This window comes from Micromesistius poutassou, assembly GCF_964030765.1.
Source record: "Micromesistius poutassou genome assembly, chromosome: 16".
Lineage (NCBI taxonomy): Eukaryota > Metazoa > Chordata > Actinopteri > Gadiformes > Gadidae > Micromesistius > Micromesistius poutassou.
Genome location: NC_140286.1, coordinates 16,934,771 through 16,957,270, shown reverse-complemented (window position 1 = coordinate 16,957,270; position 22,500 = coordinate 16,934,771). Strand labels below are relative to the sequence as shown.

Genomic DNA, 22,500 nt, shown 5'->3' with positions numbered 1-22,500 from the left:
TGCTGGGATGGACGCCGCAAAAAAACGCCGTCACCGGTTAGGATTCGGTCACCGGTGAGGCCGGCGATTGGTGGAGAGAGGAGCAGCGATGACGTAACGCCCAATGGGAGGAGAGCGCGGTGTGAGCGCCGGAGAAACGGTCCAGTGAGCGCGCGTCTGCGTCAAATCCTGCACTGAGATGGGTCCGAATTTGATTTATTTTATTCCGTTAAGTTGGTGGTAAACACCTCGTCATTTATATCCGTTCACATTTGCACTGAAATAAAGACATGTTTGGTACCACTTGCTTGTTTGCCTTACGATAGACCTAACGTTGGAACGGTAACAAATTACGCCAATAACAAATGCAATGCAATAGCTTTTATTTTCTCTGACATTGTGGGGATGTTATTCATAGCGGTACTTTAATATATATATATTAAAAAATAATAATAATAATAAAAAAAATAATAATAAAATAAAAACAAAAAAAAAAATATATATATATATACACATACACATACACATACACATACACATACACATACACATACATATATATATGTGTGTGTGTTATAACCTACTGGTTTAATAGCTTGCATGTCAAATTGTTAAAAACGCTTTCTTTGTAAACATGTTTAGCTTATCCAACAATAAATACACTTTGTTCTGGTTTGAACCGTATGTTTGAACCCTAACGCCAGATAGTGGCCTGCACAGTGGGCAACACTACATTTCCCAGAATGCTCTGTGGGTAAATCTTTAGTGAAACAGAGAATTGTGGGAATTGAAGGAAAATCTATTTCGTTTCCCCAACAAGTGTAGCAGGTGTTGCTCGGGGGGACTACAGTTCCCATAATGCCCTCCTGATCGTACGGTCACTGCTCGGCTCATCCTTGAGATGGGCTTTAACGGAGCACACTGCAGATAAGGACCAACATAGCCAAAGGTTGTGTACATGAACACTAAGAGGACAACATAGCAATTGGCTGTGTTCATACACACTAAGAGGACGTTTCTGGGGACCTTCTGACAGGCCTGAAATCTGAAACCAGGTAAACATATCAGGGCATGTTTCATTCATCTCCGTTCATCTCTCATGGGTCAAAAATAATCCTGCCGTATCTTACAGCGCCTACACACTCACAACGTTCCTACATATGTGCATATGTATTTGGTTTGTGTGGGGCTAGTGTTTAGGCATGTCATGTGTTTTGAAGCCTTGAAGATCTCCTCTGTCGTCCTGGTCCACCCAGCATGGAGCAGGAGTCCAGCCTGGAGGCCAGGTTTGATGCCGCAGTTGGAGTTATCCGGAGTTTGCCTGATGATGGTCAGTGTCTGTCCTGTCCCGGTGTCTGTCCTGTCCCGCTGTCCGCCCTGTCCCGCTGTCCGCCCTGTCCCATCTGTTAAAGTGTGTGGAATCCAGGCTACGACCAAAGCACCATTATTGTCTCTGTCTGGCTTTGTGCTGTCGCAATCATTTGACATTCATTGACCTACATTTAAAAGTGTCTCATCTTATGGCATGGGACTCTTAAATGGCAGCAATGTGTTGCTAAAACGGGCTGACCATTGCAATATTTGGTCATGTTATATATTCTCAAAAAGCCAAATATAGTACTCAAATTATGTTTCAATTTTGACACAGTATCCCCCAACCATGTCAACCATGTAAAATGTCAACAAAACAACATTGTTACAATTTCTCCTCACATATTATGCATGTTCATAATAAATACACATTTATATATTGTTTCTTATTATTGTTTCTATCAAAATACATATAAAATGACTTAAAACCCTATTGTTTCCATTTGAAGTGCAATAACAGGTTAAGTTTATCCTATATTATAACTATCCTATATTATAACGGTTAACTCGTGGTGATGTATGATAATGATGTTGATGAGGATAATGATGATAACTCTAATGAAACATGTCTCTCCCTCAGGGCCGTACCAGCCCTCTGACAACATGATGCTGATGTTCTACAGCTACTACAAGCAGGCCACGCTGGGGCCCTGCCACGCCCCCCGGCCCCTGGGCTTCTGGGACAGTCGGGGGAAGGCTAAATGGTCAGCATGAACGCTCGCTGAGAGCCGTGTTATCTACGAAACGGACTGGGAGCTTAAATATAATGAAATGGTACTCTAATAATCCCGTCATAAATGTGGGGGTCACAGCAGAAAGTAAAGGGCAGTAGTATCAATTACAAGAGATAACATAAATAATGAAAACGAGAAATATACAAAAAATAAATACATATATCTATCTTGTTTATATCAAAGAGCATTAGTTTCTGTTTAGCATGTTTCGAAATTCAAATTTTGTAAGAAGAAAGTCAGAACTAATGGAGCTGCATGTGCTTGTTCATCAGCATCACATCTTATCCGGGGTCGGGTCGCGGGGCAGCAGCTCAAGCGATTGTATTAGATTGTAATAGATTGTAATAGATTGTAATAGATTTTAATAGATTTTAATAGATTGTAATAACCGATCATCAATTATGAATCCCTTCTTGTGCCTTAATCAGCCAGGGGTCTGGCATCCATATCTTTATTTCCTGAGGCCAGAAACAAACATATACAGCATATGGGGGCAATCAATTGTGAGCAACTATGTGTGCATAATTAAACAGGGCGTGGCTTTATACTATATTAAAACGATAATAAGGCGTATATCTGTTTGACGATTTGTAGGACGACGTTCAACGTTTATAAACGTTGCTATATGCAGATCGCCCTCCAGTAGAGGGCGATCTGCATCAAATCAAATGTTGGCATCACTGGCAGGTCTCGATATTTGCCTGGGCAGATTATTTTGGTGGTATGTGAGACAGTGTTTGAGAAGTCAAAAAGGTTCTGATAGAAAATCATGTCTACATGCTGTTAAGAGCTATAGATCTATTGACTATGACCTGCTGCTGTCATCTCATATCATTACGTTTATCTCATAGCCTGGAAATCCAGACCCACATCTACTACCCACTAATGGCCCAACTTGAGGGGCGGCCCCAAGCATGCATTTGAAAATATCACTGCACGCAATTGGATAGCACTACGACCAATCAGAAGAATATAAGGGGTGACCTATCCAGACCAGCGGAGCTAACCAATAGATAAGACTCTTGCCGTATCCGGTCGGTATAACAGCAACGCTTTTGGCCCCGCCTATATCAGACACACCGATGTGATTGGTTAATGTTCTGGGCCAGGGGAATCAGGGAGTGAGTATATTGCTCGTTCCCAGAGTGACTCGCTGAGCAAATTCAAATTGTGCTCTCGCGAGAACTCTGGATTTCCAGGGTATTTATCTCCCTAATTTTGGGGAAATTTCTATGTTGTTATGACAGTTTTCAGTCACTTTTCCAGGTGAGGCTGTGGACATGAGGGATTAGGCACATTGACTTAGGCCAGCCACTACACCCCCCCCACCCCCCCCGCAACAGGAAAGAGACAATCAATTGTTGTGTTCAGCATGGGTAGACTTGCAATCTTTGTTTGGGCTTTGTTCACTTTGCCCATGTTGCTCACATATGGATGTTAATATTTGATTCTCGGCAGGGATGCCTGGAGCTCTTTAGGAAATATGACAAAGGAGGAGGCCATGATCAATTATGTCGAGGACATTCAACTGGTAAGCTCTTTATGTATTAACTGACGCCTTTAAGGTTTAACAAAGTCAAATGAACATGCCCTTGGAATTGAAGAAGGAACAAAGCAGACATCCTGATGTTGATTTAGGATTATATTTTCGTCATCTCTTATTCAGTGAGGGGTAAAATCTTCATTCTATAAATTAGAGAAGGAAAATTGCTCTGATTGTGGGAATGGAAAGTACCAAAATATATCGGTTCAATTAGTATTAGTGTTACTAATACTAATACTACTAATATTAGTGTTATATATAATTGGTTGTCAGAGGGAATCTAATTTAGGGAATCTAACTAAGAGTTCTACTATGTCAAGAAGGTTTTCTAACTTAACATAAACACTTGTTTGATATTAATATATATTGTGTAAATAATTGTTATTATCAGCGATGGCGGTGCCAGACGTCCAGCTGAAGTAGTTAGTAGTAGTACTAGATAGTAGTAGTTAGTAGTACTAGATAATCCTGTGTTTTTGTGCACTCAGATTCTGGAGACCATCCCAGTCTCGGAGGAGGTGTCAGAGCTGGTAGCGAAGCTGGGGAACTTCTACTCTGAGGTGGACGGAGCTGGAGAGCAGGTGGAGGAGAACGAGGTGGACAAGAGAGCCTTCACACGACCTTTCGCAGGCTGTGCAGGTGAGAGAGTGATGTTGATGTTGATGATAATGATAAACAGGAAGTGAGAGCCCTTTTAACATACAATCAGAATGAGCAAGACAAAGCATAGATTGTTGAATGTGTTTAGGACTTTTTTGCTGTTATGTATCAATGATGAAATTTACTAAATTTAATATGCAGATAAGTATAATCAAAGTATATAACAACTATATAAATCCAAACCAGTTTGCCCCCACACATGTTGTCATGTTACAGATGATGCAGATGCTCACTTCCTAATCGCCATTTCATCCTGCATGTCTTCTGTCCCCCACCAGATGAGCTCAGAAAGTCCAAACCTCTGATGGAAGGCAAGTCCCCGCTGGTTGGCGCATGTTGACTCCCCTTCACCCCCCTCCTACCAGCGCAGTGCTTTCCCTCTGCCCTCTGCTTAAGTCAGATAGAGCCTTGAGGCTTTAAGCAGGAAAATGAAAGTGTCCTTTATAGTCTAGGATTATGTTTAGTGTTCTTCATTAGCTCTACAGTGTACCGCCCGTCTGTCTGTCTGTGCTATGCATGCTGCCTCATCCTTTGATTTCACATGTGGTTGGTTGTAGGTTGGTGCGCTGCTTGCTCTGTTTCGCTAGCGTTGTAGAGCTAGCTTGCAGAAGTGTTGTTGGTTTCATAAAAATAGATAGATCACATAGGTTGATCGTCAAATCCCCAATTCAGGCTTCGGGGATTTGTGGGAGGATATTCAGAACCCAGGAAATGGCCGAGAAAGCCCTAATGACCTGGTCATCTGTGATGGAGATATGGATAAACACAACAACACAGAGCACATGGCCGCCAGTGACGAGGAGATACAAAACAACAGCATAGCGTTCACAAACAAGGAAAGTAGTGATTCAGAATTCAGTGACGTCGAGGGGAGCTCCGATGGAGACGACACAGAGGACGAGGAGGAGGAGGAGGAGGAGGAGGAGGAGGAGGATGAGGAGGAAGCTGAAGGTACCCCTTGGTAGTTTTAGGGTAGCCTTTTGTGTCTGTTTTGTGTCATTAGCGTTGCCATTTTCTAAAACACACACATGGTTACAACCAGACCCGTTTGCTAGAAGGGTTCTTTGTTCTGCGATTCAATTGTATTTTTTGTGGCCTTGAGATCACTGTGAATTCCATAGTACTGTTGGAGAGACGGCTGAGAAAGAACGTTTGAACTAGAACTAGACCACAGCATTGTTTTGTGTTGCAGAGATAAAAAAAAAATACGTTCAGCTTCTGTCCTCAAACTCCATCAATCAAAAGAACAATATTAACCTCAAGAACTAAAACTGAGCAGTGGGAAGGAGTTGATCGGGTTCTCTCTCTCTCCTGATGTCCCGGTGCTGGTGGTCTTCAGGGGGCCCAGAGAGGACGAGGACCCCCCTCCCCAGGCTGCAGGTCTGGGAGGAGGGCAGGTGGTCGGTGAGCAGCATGGACCCCAGCGTGTCCTCGCTCTCCAACGGGGTCCACAGCTCCTTGAACAGCCAGCTGGAGGAGCAGGAGCTGGCCCCGCCGGAGCCTCCCGCACCCCGGAGCTCCCACGCACACGTCAACGGGCGTCAGAGCGGTGAGACGCCAGGACGCCGTTTAGGTCCTCACACACACACACACACACACACACACACACACACACACACCGTTAAGGTCCTGTAACACACACACACACACACACACACACACACACACACACACCGTTTAGGTCCTCACACACACACACACACACACACACACACACCGATAAGGTCCTCACACACACACACACACACACACACACACACACACACACCGTTAAGGTCCTCACACACACACACACACACACACACACACACACACACACACACACCGTTTAGGTCCTCACACACACACACACACACACACACACACACACCGTTTAGGTCCTCACACACACACACACACATACACACACACACACACACACACACACACACACACACACCGTTTAGGTCCTCACACACACACACACACACACACACACACACTGTTAAGGTCCTCACACACACACACACGCCGTTAAGGTCCTCACACACACACACACACACACACACACACACACACACCGTTAAGGTCCTCACACACACACACACACACACACACACACACACACACACACACACACACACACACACACACTGTTTAGGTCCTCACACACACACACACACACACACACACACACACACCGTTTAGGTCCTCACACACACACACACACACACACACACACCGTTAAGGTCCTCACACACACACACACACTGTTAAGGTCCTCACACACACACACACACACACGGTTAAGGTCCTCTAACACACACACATATAGACATATTTCATACTTTCATTTTGTATTATGTACGTACTGTAAATGTATAAAGTTTTTCCTTGCATACTCACAGATAACAGCGGTGCCATTCCTGAGAAAAACCACAGAACAGCAGACTCGGACAATGAAGAGTTCTGTGATTCAATGGAACATCTAGCTATGGAAGAGGCAGGTTCACAAGATAGATAGTGTTTAGTAGTTACAACTTCTAATTATTAAGGAATTTACACCCTTTGCAGCAGTTTTAGATGTAATTCAGACATGTATTATGTAGTATCTAAGTGTCAGGAATATCTGCATTTCAGTCGTCTGGATTCAGAAAGTCCTCAGCGAGACGAAGGGAGGATGTGACACAGCGCGGACAACCCCTCCTGGAATATGAGTTTGGTCCGGTCCGAACGCCGAGCTCCTTATCCAGGAGAGGGAGAGGTAAGCGTACAAAGAATGAATGTTGTTATATATCCAAACAAGGTGAAGTACATCAAAACTCACCTATTGGCTCTGGCTTTCCCCTCCTACCCCTAACGCCCCCCCCCTCCCTCCATTTCTTTCTTTCCATGTTTCTTTTTCCATTGTTTTATTTACTGTTTAGTTGTTCTGCTTTTTCTGTATAGTGTCTTGAACTAAGTGTTCTGTGTCGGTTTATATTGTCCCTGTTTGATGTTTCATGTTATTTCTACCATTACTGTACAGTGTCCTTGGGTGACATGAAAGGCTCTTTAAATAAAATGTATTATTATTATTATTATTATTATTATTATAATTCCCTACTACCTCTAATCCTGGGCTGTGTCCCTTGTTCCAGGGTCCCTGTCCCCCAGGCCTTCCCCTGGCTCCCAGCTGTGTGTCAGCGTGGACGCGGCGTGCCCCTGCGTCTCAGCGGGGGGGCGCTGTGGAGGCGTGGTCGTGGGTCACATCAACGAGCAGATAGCCACGGCGCTGCTTCAGCTACAAGAGGACATGGCTAACGTGCTACACAGGCTGCACACGCTGGAGGCTCTGACCGTCTCACGGGTGAAGACCGTTAACGAAGATAACCTTCTACACATTTTTATTTTGTGAAATTAAAACAAATGTTGTAATATAACTTCCATTGTATCAACCCCTTCAAGCGTTGGTTTAAATTGGGGGAATGAGTCACAGTTTGTTTTGATCTGATTTCTTCTTCTTGCTTCTAGTCCAGATCCCAGTCGCCAAGGCCCGAAGAAGTCTCATCCCTGACACACAAATTCATTCAAGTAAATTTCCTCTGTCCAGAATTAGTTCTCAATGCCATTCCATGATTTTGTTTATTCCTTATAATATTCCGTTTACATTTCCGTTGGTAAAATGACATAAATCAACACAACTTCTGTTTGCAGTTGCGGAAGTATCTGTGGTGGCCGTTCCCCTTCTCCCCGGTCACAGCAGTACTGATGACCTTCTGGCCTCTCGTCGCCCATTGGTTGGTCCAGCTCTACTTACAGCGGAGGAGACGGTGAGAACAATACAGTCCTAGTCAAACACTAGCCTGGTCCCACCAGAATCTAACTATCACTAGGTTAACCCATTCCTGTATACAGCAGAGATAGCCTAGCCTGGTCCCACCAGAATCTAACTATCACTAGGTTAACCCATTCCTGTATACAGCAGAGATAACCTAGCCTGGTCCCACCAGAATCTAACTATCACTAGGTTAACCCATTCCGGTATACAGCAGAGATAGCCTAGCGCTACCAGAATCTAACTATCACTAGGTTAACCCATTCCGGTATACAGCAGATATAGCCTAGCGCTACCAGAATCTAACTATCACTAGGTTAACCCATTCCTGTATACAGCAGAGATAGCCTAGCGCTACCAGAATCTAACTATCACTAGGTTAACCCATTCCGGTATACAGCAGAGATAGCCTAGCCTGGTCCTACCATCTCCTACCAATCTCCTACTTCATCTGCACAGAGAGTCTGGCCATTCTCCATTGACAAACGTTAACTCACTTGAAGGCGGGTGTCTGTTGGAGTTTGAAACGATTGGATCTGCCCAGTGCCGCTCTGGATCTGCCAGAACCAATCGCTGACGTTTGACTACAACTCAAACTAGCGCACGACCTCAACGTCAACGTTCTCAGCCACTCCCTCCCTGTTTGCTGATTGGACGGCCAAAAAATTGGCTGCAGAAAACCTGCGAAAAAAATACCGCAAACCCAGACGTAGTACTGGAGGGAAATGAAAATTGAGCGGAAGTACGGAGGCGGGCGGAGCCAGGCTAGTCAAATACTGCAGACACATATTGAATCTACAAAATGTGAAAAAATATAGACTTTAATTTGGGATATTGGGATATGTTGCTGTAAGCAGGGACAGTATACGTCTATGAACGCCACATACTCACTTTGTTTTACAACTGCCGTTTCCTTCCAGGAAAATCTGCTGAGCAGAACGACGCAGCCAATCAGGAGCGGTCCTCACACGAGGGGAGAGATGACGAGAGACGGCGCTTTAGGACGGATCCCACCTCCCCGGGGAAGTGGTGAACGGCCACGCTGGAGCAAAAACAGATCTGAAAGGGAAATGAAAATTGTATACAAACCGCAGAATCACATTGTTGTATGGGCGTGTAGCGCCTCGGGTTGGGGACGGCTCCGTGAACAGACGTTTCGGACGACGTTGAGTCACTGCGGTCACCTGGTTGGAACTGGCTTAGGTCCTTTATCGCAATAGATTTAGAAAATGGAAATGTCATTTTTAAACAGTTCTAATGCTTTGCCCAACTGTAGTTTTATTTATGTCATGTAATTACACAAAATAGCAGGCCTATAGCTGGATCTGATTTTTAATTTATTTAATTTAATTTTTTTATGATTGAACCAATAGAGCCTGCTCGTTCTATTTTCTAAATGTTTTTCATAAATTATGTGAACAAATAACAAGATGATAATATTTAAAGCCAATGGGGTAATGCCAGAGCAGAGATAATTCAAAGATAGATAAGATAATTCAATCCATAGTTCATAAACCCATGTTTCTACTTAGTCTGTTGTAGACTTTAAGAACAGTGTTTTATCAATTTGCAATATCATATGATATACATTATTGTTATTAAACTATGAAACTATGTATTTTGTATTTGTTTTAAATTAAATAAAGAAATTGAAGACTGTTTTCTTGATTTATTACCATACCAGGTTGCTTGTAGCCTACTTATGTGTGTGTATTTGGCCATGGTTTATTTTTTTATCGTGAAAAATGTACAATAGTTTATTAAATAATTCCAAATATTTTTTTTAGTTTACGTTACATTTATCAGCGCGTCGTCAGCAAAGCGGCATCCGGTTCATGGAGCGGTCCAACGTCGTCACTTCCGCTCTAACTGGCTCAACAAACAGCAATAATAAAGTGTTGAAACGGTGAACGGTGAAGACATCTGCTCAGCCCCGCGGCGGTCCACGGCCCCTGACACACAACAATGTTCTCCCTTTCGATGACAGTCCAGCCCCAGGTAACGCCGCTTTGTGTTTGTGGTGTTGTGTTTGTGTTGTTGTGGTAGTGTTGTTGTGTTAGTAGGGGTCAGGGAGCTAGCCTCTGGAGCTATGTGTCGCTAGCTGATCATAATGTTGTGACACATTATGACACTTCTTATGGGACGTCCTCATTCACATTATGACACTTCTTATGGGATGTCCTCATCACATTATGACACTTCTTATGGGACGTCCTCATTCACATTATGACACTTCTTATGGGACGTCCTCATTCACATTATGACACTTCTTATGGGATGTCCTCATCACATTATGACACTTCTTATGACACTCCTCATTCACATTATGACACCTCTTATGACACTCCTCATTCACATTATGACACCTCTTATGACACTCCTCATTCACATTATGACACCTCTTATGACACTCCTCATTCACCTCACCGTTTGGAGTAGTTGTCAGCTGTGCTATTGACATTATTATACTCAGTGTTGGACGAGGTACATGTTGCCAAACTGATGCTAGTGTTATCTCCAGGATGACCCTCCGAACCCTTATATATCTACATTATATATCTACATTATATATCTATATTTTATATCTACATTATATACATTATATATCTACATTATATGTCTACATTATATATCTATATTATATATCTGCATTATATATCTACATTATATGTACATTATATATCTATATTATATATCTGCATTATATATCTACATTATATGTACATTATATATCTATATTATATATCTACATTATATGTACATTATATATCTATATTATATATCTACATTATATACATTATATATATACATTATATATATATATACATTATATATCTATATTATATATCTACATTATATACATTATATATATACATTATATATATATACATTATATATCTATATTTTATATCTAACGTCACCTGACAGTGGAGGACATGTCCCTCCGGAAGGTTTTTTATTTTTCAAAGCTGTCGTTGTGCGTGTCGGATTGTGATCAGAGCACAGGTTTCACTAACGTGTGTAATACTTGCTAATCCAAAGTACAAGCCAGGCACGTCATGGCGTCTTTGGTAACTTCATCACTTGTGTGTTTATGTGTGAAAGGTTCAGACTTTAATATGAACATCCGTACTGTACCGACAACGATTCATTGTTTCACTTTCTTATAACAAATGTACTTATTGTGAGTCGCTTTGTATAAAAGCGTCTGCTAAATGCCCTAATGTCAGTGTAATACACCATGTGGACATGATTCCAGGTGACTGTCCCGTTGAGCCATCTGATCAACGTCCTCCACTCTCTGAAGAGCTCCGTGGGGAGCTACAGCGCAGCGGCCGTCAAGCCCAGTCATCACCAGGAAAACGCCGTCCAGTCAGAGGTACTGTTAACCGCAGTTATAGGACTGGATCGCCATGGAGGATGCTGTGTCTTCTGCTCCCCAAACGAACAACACTCATGTCCCACTCGGGAATTATTTGACTCTAAAGCCGTTTCTCAATACCAAGTACGCGGACTACGTTCTCGCGGACTTGGAAGTCCGTACTTGGCAAGTCCGGACTTTCAAGTACAGACTTCCGAGAACGCGAGTACGCACCTGAAATTGGAACAGCAGCGGACTCGATGATGCATTCTGGGATATTTAACGGTCCCAAGTCCACACGAGTCACCTCCGATGCATCCTCGGTAGAACGGCCTCATCGAGAACGCATCGAGAACACACACGGGTTTTACGACAGTACTCGCGTACTCGCGTACTTGGAATTGGAACAGTGCTTGGGCTACCACTGATGACGTTTATCGAGAACGCAAGTACACGAGAACACACGAGAACGCGAATTAAGAAACGGCTTATGTGTGGAGTGTCCTGAGCTTCACCTTTCACCTTTGACCTCTCACCTCTCACACGTGGCTCTGTATAAAGGGACTGAAATGTAAATGTTGTGTCTACCTCGCATATCGTATCCGTACTATGCACATTGGCCATGACTAATATTGTGTGTGTGTGTGTGTGTGTGTGTGTGTGTGTGTGTGTGTGTGTGTGTGTGTGTGTGTGTGTGTGTGTGTGTGTGTGTGTGTGTGTGTGTGTGTGTGTGAAGCCCGTGTGGAACCTGCGGGAGTTGGGCATCTCAGACCTGGGAGAGCGACAGCTGGATGATCTTCTAAACCATGTGTTGCCTCGCCTCAACCAACACGCAGCGGCCAGCAGCGCGGCCAGCAGCGCGGCCAGCAGCGCGGCCGTGGGCCCGGCGGCGTGGAGGACCTCCCATCTCTCCACACACTCGTTCTTCTCCAACAAGCACGGTACTGAACAACCTCAAGGGTTTGGTTTGGTGAGCGACCAAAATAAAAGCATAGCATTGATGATGGACAATTTGACAAAGTAACTGATCTAGAACATGACATGGCTTTTCTCCTTCTGAAAGCGCACAGAGGTGTCAGTGCTGTGTAGATATGACTCACCTAAGATATTTAATCACCCAAAAAGTAGGTGAGCGATATTGAAATGTGATTGATATTATAATATGCCAATGAATTATGGTTTGATGAGTTGCTTTCTACTGGCCTCACTGGACCACAGCACATGTTATGCATGTGCAATAATTAGGGCTGACACCTTGTAATCAGTGAGTCGATTGGTTTGCTGACATCCTGCTGTCCGACCAACTGGTCAGCGGTTGGAAAAACGCTGGTTTTACTTTGAAAAGGGTAAAAGAGCATCTCAATCCATTCTGTTGGGGGGAGGAGGGACATTTCAAGGCCTATGTATTTTTCTTATGAGTGCTCACTTTCTTCTGATATAAATAACATTCATTTGAACAAACAATAATAGTCAAATATATTTTACTCAACCAATGTGTTTGTTTTAGTAATGGTACGGTTTAAGTAAACTTATAAGACAGGAAGTCAAACCCCCCCCCCCCCCCGTTTTCACAACTCTGAACTGGCCCAACCTAAGTGAGACTGCTAGTCCTAATGTACTGAACATCTCGGCTCCAAACTAGTTTACACCATTTATTGGAGAATACGCTTGTGTGTTTTACTGGGACCACTTTATCCGGGACGGCAACTCCGGTCAGAGAGTAGACTCATACACAGGGAACAGTTCTGGTTGTTTATATCTTCAATATTGCGAATGACATCAAGGAATCGCAAGGAATCAAGCAATGGATGAATGATGAATGGTTGAATGAATGGATGAATGAATGATTGAATGAATGATTGAATGAATGGTTTTTCTGTAAGACAGAATAAGAAATAGACAAATACTTATTACAAGATCTACCTAAAGCATAGGGCTTAACACCCCATAAATGCTACATAAACATAAAGTTTCCACATACACACGTTAGCACAGCGCAATATAACAGCCGACAACGGCGCAGCCGAGTGACGTACACCTAGTGACTCTAGGACCCCACGGCGCTACCTGGGCTGTCCCAAATGCCTGAACAGAAATAACGATATATATATATACGCATTATATACGTGATGCGATAAACAAACTAATAGGGAATTTACAACACCGTTTCAAAGAAGACGTCGCGTTGCAGCAATTTGTTAAAAATAACAACTCACTATGCAGCATATCATCTAAAAAATATTACTCTCCCTTTATTTTCATGTTGTCTGGGATAACCACGTTAACTTTGGTGTTTAACGGCTGATAGGCTGTTGGTGTTTTCCACTCGTCTATAGCGGCCCTGGTCCACCTGGCAGCACGGCTGGGATCTGCATTTCCGTTACCAGCAGGCTTTCCGCTTGAAGGGCTTTCTGTCACTGATGATACTACGGTCTCGATGACAAAACACCTATACGGTTATATTCTGTTAAATCAGATTGGTTTGTTTAAGACACATTAAATATATGTGGGTTGCTTCAGAAGACACACTCGATGATATCAGCGATGATTTATTCGGTTTGAAATTCAATATTACTAACCCTATTTTACTTCCTAATCTCAATAGTTCATTGAGAGCCACATTTCTTTCTTTCTGGTCCTGTGTACACGTCGACAATGTGTCTGCGCGCCACTCAATCTCTCATTTCATATATCGGCCATCTGTATCTCAAATATTGTCCATTCTTTACATTCAGAGTACTCAACAAGCGATTTTGTTCTGCAAGAGAATCTGGTCAAACTAACCTCACGGTGCGCTTCTACTAAAACTTCATTACCATTTATGATTAGACTCATAGGGATGAACAAATAATCAAGCTTTTGAGAACCCTAGAACCCATATTCTGGGTTCCCGGCGTTGCGTCTCATACACAAGAACGTACCGATCAGCGGAGGAATATTGACTTAAGGAAACTACGGGGGCAGCAGTAGCTCAGGAGGTAGAGCGGGTCGGCTGGTGACCGCAAGGTCGCTGGTTCGAACGTCGAGGCGTCCCTGAGCGAGACACCTCTCCCTGACTGCTCCCGACGAGCCGGCTGGCGCCCTGCGTGGCTGACTCCGCCGTCGGTGTGTGAATGGGTGAATGTGTGCATGAATGGGTGAATGTCAGGCAATGTTGTAAAGCGCTTTGGATAACAGCGCCATATAAATGCAGTCCATTGCCACGGCCCGACCTCGGAGATGGTCCGTCTCGGGCGAGCTACGGCGCAGCACGGCGCCGTTAAACTGGAGGTGGAGACGCTGATCAGCCTGGTTCGGTACGGTTCGGTACGGCTCGGTACGGCTCGGTACGGCTCGGTATGGTTCGGTACGGTTCGGTGCGGCTCGGTGCGGTGCGGCTCGGTGCTGCTCGGTACGGCTCGGTACGGCTCGGTGCGGCTCGGTACGGCTCGGTGCGGCTCGGTACGGCTCGGTGCGGCTCTGTGCGGCTCTGTGCGGCTCGGTACGGCTCGGTGCTGCTCGGTGCGGCTCGGTACGGCTCGGTGCTGCTCGGTGCGGCTCGGTACGGCTCGGTACGGCTCGGTGCGGCTCGGCTCGGTGCGGCTCGGTGCGGCTCGGTACGGCTCGGTACGGCTCGGTGCGGCTCGGTACGGCTCGGTGCGGCTCGGTGCGGCTCGGCTCGGTGCGGCTCGGTGCGGCTCGGTACGGCTCGGTGCGGCTCGGTACGGCTCGGTGCGGCTCGGTACGGCTCGGTACGGCTCGGTGCGGCTCGGTACGGCTCGGTGCGGCTCGGTGCGGCTCGGTGCGGCTCGGTACGGCTCGGTGCGGCTCGGTGCGGCTCGGTGCGGCTCGGTACGGCTCTGTGCGGCTCTGTGCGGCTCGGTACGGCTCGGTGCGGCTCGGCACAGCGTGAACATATCTGAATTAGCTCTTCAGCCACCACCACAGTGACAGCCATTGAGCCCTTATGTTAAACACAGAACCACACGTGTTATCAAGGCTTCCCAGTAGAGCGCATTCAGAGCACCGGGGCCCGTTGCGTTCATCTACAGACAACGTCCACTGGTCAATGGGTGGAAGAGAGGGTGAATTTCATTTCAACAAAATATCTGTGGTTGCCCTCACAATAATCAGATACCATGTTGTTAGAAGGGGACCGTGACAGACACTGTTGCCCTCCGTCCTCAGGGTTCTCAGGTCTGACCCCCCCGGCCCCTCCGGTCTTCTGCCCACGCCGGCCCTCCCCTCTTCAAGCTGTCTGCACAGACCTGCAGTCCTGGCCAGGTACTGAGTGACACTATTATTAATACTGTGTACTGTTATTAATACTGTGTACTGTTATTAATACTGTGTACTGTTATTAATACAGTGTACTGTTAATTAGAATGTGTACTGTTATTAATACTGTGTACTGTTATTAATACTGTGTACTGTTATTAATACAGTGTACTGTTATTAATACAGTGTACTGTTAATTAGAATGTGTACTGTTATTAATACTGTGTACTGTTATTAATACTGTGTACTGTTATTAATACAGTGTACGGTTATTAATACAGTGTACTGTTAATTAGAATGTGTACTGTTATTAATACTGTGTACTGTTATTAATACAGTGTATGGTTATTAATACTGTGTACGGTTATTAATACAGTGTACTGTTATTAATACAGTGTACTGTTATTAATACAGTGTACTGTTAATTAGAATGTGTACTGTTATTAATACAGTGTACTGTTATTAATACAGTGTACTATTATTAATACTGTGTACTGTTATTAAGAATGTGTAATGTTAATACTGTGTACTGTTATTAAGAATGTGTACTTTTATCAATGCTGTGTACTATCATTAGTACTGTGTACTTTACTTTAAAAGTGAATTACTTCACTGTGTAATTAATACTTAATATTATTATTATTATTTTTAATAGTAATACTGTGTACTGTCATTAATACTGTGTACTTATAGTTTGGATCCAGAGCCGAGGATTCAAAACCTTGAGAAAAACCAGAAGACTGCAGCTGTCCCTGGAGCGTCCTGTAGAGTCCGACGGCTTCACGCCGTCCTTCATGAAGGTAGAGAGACAGACACCATAGCTGACGCTGTTGTATTACTGCATTAATAACGCCTACGTTCTGTGAGATGACGTTCTCTAACATGGGTGGTGTTGTTTTATTGAGCTATTTCATGTTGCCGTCTTTTGTTAATTCAGACATGAAAACGCTCTGTCTGCTTGGCTGGAGCAGCAGGTTCACTGGTCTGTTGTGCGTGTTGTGACCCTCGCCCTGCCCCCCGCCCTGCCCCCCGCCCTGCCCCCCGCCCTGCCCCCCACCCCAGGGCTTCCTGAGCCGGGACAAGGGCCTGGACGGGGAGGCTCTGGAGGGGCTGATGAAGACCAAACACATAGCGGGCGGACATCAGGACGCCTTCAAGAGCGGCTTCGCCGAAGGCTTCATGAAGGCCCAGGCCATGACCCAGCGCACACAAGGTAGGGGGGGGGGGGGGGGGGGGGGGGAGGGAGGGAGAGAGGGAGAGAGAGAGAGAGAGAGAGATAACCACATTTAGGGATTCGATGGCCATGGCTGACTCCGCCCACTTGGTGCCAAAAAAATAGAGAAATTATTGCAGTAAAACTGCTTGCGCTAATAATTTGTGTGGACGGTTGTGTTAGTTGTGCACATGCACAGTAATTATATATATATATATATAATATTTACAAAATAAGTACTTACTGTTGCGATTTGGACTGTGAAAGACAATTTCTCTGGTATTTCTTGCCTCCCTGTTGACCACACTCACATTGAGAGGTTCCTCTCTCTGGCTGATTCATTGGACCGGTAGTTCTTGTATTGTCTTCATCAGTCAGTGAACGGGGGAAGGTGAATCTAGCGGTTAGATGGGGCTCCAAGCCCAAGACGCAATAACCACTCCAACCTGCTCCTTAGGACGTGGATCTAAAGAAGTCCTTCTCAGTTGGGTCAAAGCTCAATGTTCTCCTGTGTGTTTCCAGACTCTCTGAGGAGGACTCGTCTGATCCTGCTGGTCCTGCTGCTGGTCGGACTGTACGGCATCTCCAAGACCCCCTTCCTATCGGGTAACGGCTCCTGTACCACGTGTTGATGCTCCTCCTCACCGCTAGTTAACCACTAGTTAACCACTAGTTAACCACTAGAACAGCCTTTTGCGTGGCATGTTGGTGGTGTGCAGCTTGTTGAAGGGCAGCTGTGACACCCGGCTGTCTTCTGACCTAACCGATTACTGCCACATACGCGCGTCGTGAAAACATTGACTCTATCTGCGGAAAAGTTCAACCGTTGGCGTCATTGGTCCGGGATTTGCAATGTCCGTCGTCGAAACCCCACCCGCTGAAGTCACCGGCCCCATTGTTTTTTTGTGTTTGTGGAAACGGAGCCAAGTGTGACCTCGGCGTGTTGTACTTACTGTACTGTACTGTACTGACGTTGTTGTACTTAATCGGCCTTGTTTCTGCTGCTCCTCGCGCCGCTTCGTCGTCAGACCGACCCTCAGCCACTTACCCCTGCGGCGGTGTGTGTGTGGTGTGATTTTTATTCTCTGCCGAACTTTTAATCTAACCATTCCGGGCAGTGCGATTCCGAACCACATCAGGCCTCGACTCAGCGGTGGACCCCGTGCAGATGAAGAACGTGACCTTTGAGCACGTCAAGGGCATCGATGAGGCCAAGAACGAGCTGCAGGACGTGGTGGAGTTCCTCAGGAACCCCCAGAAGTTCACCGTCCTGGGAGGAAAGCTCCCTAAAGGTGAGGTCCATCACCCATAGCCTGGTGGACACTAGTGTCCACACAATAGAGTTAATAAAGGTGAGCTCCATCACCCATAGCCTGGTGGACACTAGTGTCCACACAATAGAGTTAATAGAGGTGAGCTCCATCACCCATAGCCTGGTGGACACTAGTGTCCACACAATAGAGTTAATAGAGGTGAGCTCATTCACCCATAGCCTGGTGGACACCAGTGTCCACACAATAGAGTTAATAGAGGTGAGCTCCATCACCCATAGCCTGGTGGACACCAGTGTCCACACAATAGAGTTAATAAAGGTCTGCTCCCTCACCCATACAGTAAAGCCTGGTGGACACCAGTGTCCACACAATAGAGTTAATAGAGGATGGATTCAGTTTAACTTGAATTTATTAAAACCCACCCCAATGACAATGGAACTAGATCATTAATTGTGTAGTCAATCGTTTTTGTTGTTTAATTTCAGTGTTTATCCATTTATTAATTCAAATCCCGACAATACAGTTTTCATGCTATGATTACCACCTTTTATTTATACTTGATCACATATCTTATGAAAGGAATCCTTTTTTTTTTTAACGGCAGCAATGTCGCGTCATATCGATCAAAGACATGATCAAAGACTCAACCAGTCCTGTTCTCTGCGTTGCTGCGGCTGCCCGTACCGAGCCGTGTGGGTCTTGTGTTGTTCTGCCGACCTCCAGGTCTGCTCCTGGTGGGGCCCCCGGGCACCGGGAAGACCCTGCTGGCCCGAGCCGTGGCCGGCGAGGCCGACGTCCCCTTCTACTACGCCTCCGGCTCCGAGTTTGATGAGATGTTTGTGGGCGTTGGGGCGAGCCGCATCCGCAACCTATTCAGTGAGAGAGCACCGCCGGCTGTGATTGGTTTGGTTTCAGGCCCTAAATAATCCTTTAAAGAGTCCTTTTTTCCGCTTGTCTCTGTTTCTACTTTTGTAGGATTATTCCTCCAGTGTAGTTTAGTTAAAGAAGCTTAGAAATTCATAGTATGTTAATGATGGTTAATGGATGGGTTTTGACTGATTGTCGACGACGACGATGGTTAATTAGTACATTTACATGCACAGCTTAATCCCATTAAAGCCATAGTTCAACTATGCTCCTCAATTGGTCAACTGCAGTTGTTCGAGTATACATGGCGGTGAGTAAAGCGATCCATTGGCCGAAGCGTGTCATGCCCCGGTACGATAGGTGGCGCTGTGCCCATTTCAACTAGTGGTAGTAGAGCCACCGGCTGACCTCTTTATGTCACCAGCAACAACAAACTCAGGCGGCATTCGAGAAAGATGTTTTCAGCAGACAGCTGTCAGTTCACATCGGGTCCATATCATTTCTCCGCCGCTCCATTGTTCCGACCTCTCGGCCGTATGCCGCTGTCAAATAAAAACATCTTTCAACAGCTGTCAAATAAAAACATCTTGTTGCCGCATACAGCAACAGTCCCTTCCTCCTCCATGTCGCGGTTCAATCTGGACTTCAGAGAGTCAAAGCCAAAGTTCCTTTCCCCCAATTCCTTCTTCCCCATGACCGAGATAACCCCCACTAGGAGTCTTTTACTTGTTGTGGAACAACCAGAGAGTCGGAGAACCCGACGCAGTCTTTAAGATTCATAACATCAGAGAATATCCCTGTCAGTTCGGCCGCGGCGCAATGAATGAATAAAGATCGTAAACGCATCGTAAACATTTATTTTGACAGATGTGCCCGAAGTTACTACTTCACAACCTTGTTGATGAGCAACATTTAGAAAAACATGTACTTTTAATTCAGCCTTGGGTGAAATCGAAGTGTAGTGTGTACTGAATGCATGTTGATGATGATACTCTTCTTATAAGTTGTAACTACGTTGGCACCACACCGGCTTCCTCCATCTTCTGTGCGACCTTTTAAAATAATCGCCGTTTCTCGTTTTCCGATGGCGACAACCATAAACATATAAATAAATAAATAAATATTTATATTTATAAAGAAATAAGAATTCTTTATATGTCTATGACGACAACAACACGACGACAGTCTCCTTCTACTTCCGGCTCACGGCCCCCAGAAAAGATCTCGAGCATGCGCAGAACACAAAATTAAATTCCAATTCGATTGAGCGTAAACATGCACGCTTAATGCGACTATCAATTGACCTGCCGCTAAGTCACGGCCCCCACCGTCACCATGACGACCTCGGACAAACAAACCAGACTCAATGACAAAAACATATGGAAAAATGTCAGCTGACAGTTTATCAAAGCAGGTTTAGGAGAAGTTTTGGGCGAAAAAAGATTTAATTTCTTCCAGGATCAATCGAAAGGGACTACATTACGCTATGGAGGGGTACATTCAAAACTTTAACATACATACAGAAGGTAACAAGCTTAAATTCAGTTGGTATTCTGACCTGCCACACTCTGATCCACATGACACACTTTTTTCTTGTCCCGTTGTGGCTTGGGGAAAAGGGATGGAATAGACCCCATTCTGCAGCCTCTTGGGACACCGACTGTCCGCGTTATGTTCCCCAAGCACACCGTTTGACCAGGTTGATTATTTTTTTACACAAACAACATAAATCCACCATTCAGTTGTTACATTATGCCTCCTCCCTGTTGGTTTCAATGGCGTTGTCCGAGCCGTTGTCCGAGTATAGTTGAGGCTGGAATGTCATTGGCTCATCTGCGTTCTAAGGGCGGAGCTTAGCGACAGGTCAATTGAATAATCTAGGGGTCTCAATCCGACTATGAGAAACCCGATTAGATTCAGATTTTAGTCAGACTAAGGTGGATACATGCATCTTAATAATCCAATCATAGTCGGACTAACCCAATAATTAGTTTTCTTGAGTGTTATGTAAAGGCACTGAGTGACTGATGGTTAATATGGTTGATAATGAAGGATTAACATTAATAGTTAATGAGCTGCTGGCGGTTTCCCCAGGGGAGGCGAAGGCCAACGCTCCGTGTGTCATCTTCATCGATGAGCTGGACAGTGTGGGAGGGAAGAGGATCGAGTCCCCCATGCACCCCTACTCCAGACAGACCATCAACCAGCTGCTGGCCGAGATGGACGGGTAGGCCCTACCCTAACCCTAACCTAACCCTAACCCTACCCTAGCCCTACCCTAGCCCTAACCCTACCCTAACCTTAGCCCTAACCCTAACCCTAACCCTACCCTAGCCCTAACCCTAACCTAACCCTAGCCCTACCCTAGCCCTAACCCTACCCTAACCTTAGCCCTAACCCTACCCTAACCTAACCCTAACCCTACCCTAACCTTAGCCCTAACCCTACCCTAACCTAACCCTAACCCTACCCTAACCTTAGCCCTAACCCTACCCTAACCTAACCCTAACCCTACCCTAACCCTAACCCTAGCCCTAACCCTACCCTAACCTAACCCTAACCCTAACCCTAACCTTACCCTAACCCTAACCCTAACCCTACCCTAACCTAACCCTAACCCTACCCTAACCTTAGCCCTAACCCTACCCTAACCTAACCCTACCCTAACCCTAACCCTAGCCCTAACCCTACCCTAACCTAACCCTAACCCTAACCTTACCCTAACCCTAACCCTAACCCTACCCTAACCTAACCCTAACCCTACCCTAACCCTAGCCCTAACCCTAACCTTACCCTAACCCTAACCCTAACCCTACCCTAACCTAACCCTAACCCTACCCTAACCCTAACCCTACCCTAACCTAACCCTAACCCTACCCTAACCCTAGCCCTAACCCTACCCTAACCTAACCCTAACCCTAACCCTAACCCTAACCCTAACCCTACCCTAACCTAACCCTAACCCTACCCTAACCCTAACCTTACCCTAACCCTTGCCCTAACCCTAACCCTACCCTAACCCTAGCCCTAACCCTACCCTAACCCTAACCCTACCCTAACCCTAACCCTACTCCAGACAGACCATCAACAAGCTGCTGGTGGAGGTTAATCCCCTGCTATAGCCCTGGGGCTGGATCCATGTTGTTTAAGATGGACATAAGGTTAATCCCCTGCCATAGCCCTGGGGCTGGATCCATGTTGTTTAAGATGGACATAAGGTTAATCCCCTGCCATAGCCCTGGGGCTGGATCCATGTTGTTTAAGATGGACATAAGGTTAATCCCCTGCCATAGCCCTGGGGCTGGATCCATGTTGTTTAAGATGGACATAAGGTTAATCCCCTGCCATAGCCCTGGGGCTGGATCCATGTTGTTTAAGATGGACATAAGGTTAATCCCCTGCTATAGCCCTGGGGCTGGATCCATGTTGTTTAAGATGGACATAA

The 22,500-nt window shown here is 45.3% G+C and overlaps 2 protein-coding genes across 2 annotated transcripts in view; both read left to right on the top strand.

Moving 5' to 3' along the window:
• Positions 1-1,236: 1,236 nt before the first annotated feature.
• LOC311360860 (acyl-CoA-binding domain-containing protein 5-B-like) lies at positions 1,237-8,082 on the top strand (the record flags this gene model as incomplete). Its single annotated transcript, XM_084480962.1, has 12 exons — positions 1,237-1,309; positions 1,931-2,054; positions 3,543-3,615; positions 4,116-4,266; positions 4,566-4,598; positions 4,960-5,238; positions 5,627-5,836; positions 6,675-6,769; positions 6,907-7,030; positions 7,407-7,615; positions 7,780-7,839; positions 7,963-8,082. The coding sequence occupies 12 exons, from the start codon at positions 1,237-1,239 to the stop codon at positions 8,080-8,082; spliced, it is 1,551 nt and encodes a 516-aa protein (XP_084337088.1).
• A 1,872-nt stretch (positions 8,083-9,954) lies between these two features.
• The window catches only part of LOC311360718 (ATP-dependent zinc metalloprotease YME1L1-like), a 15,998-nt gene continuing 3,452 nt past the window's right edge, over positions 9,955-22,500 (top strand). Inside the window, exons 1-11 of the mRNA XM_084480821.1 lie at positions 9,955-10,081; positions 11,343-11,462; positions 12,181-12,385; positions 15,612-15,707; positions 16,395-16,501; positions 16,764-16,914; positions 17,437-17,520; positions 18,033-18,206; positions 18,912-19,064; positions 21,150-21,282; positions 22,132-22,159. Coding sequence (XP_084336947.1) covers positions 10,049-10,081; positions 11,343-11,462; positions 12,181-12,385; positions 15,612-15,707; positions 16,395-16,501; positions 16,764-16,914; positions 17,437-17,520; positions 18,033-18,206; positions 18,912-19,064; positions 21,150-21,282; positions 22,132-22,159 — 1,284 coding nt within the window. The 5' untranslated portion in view covers positions 9,955-10,048. The remainder of the gene's footprint in view (positions 10,082-11,342; positions 11,463-12,180; positions 12,386-15,611; positions 15,708-16,394; positions 16,502-16,763; positions 16,915-17,436; positions 17,521-18,032; positions 18,207-18,911; positions 19,065-21,149; positions 21,283-22,131; positions 22,160-22,500) is intronic.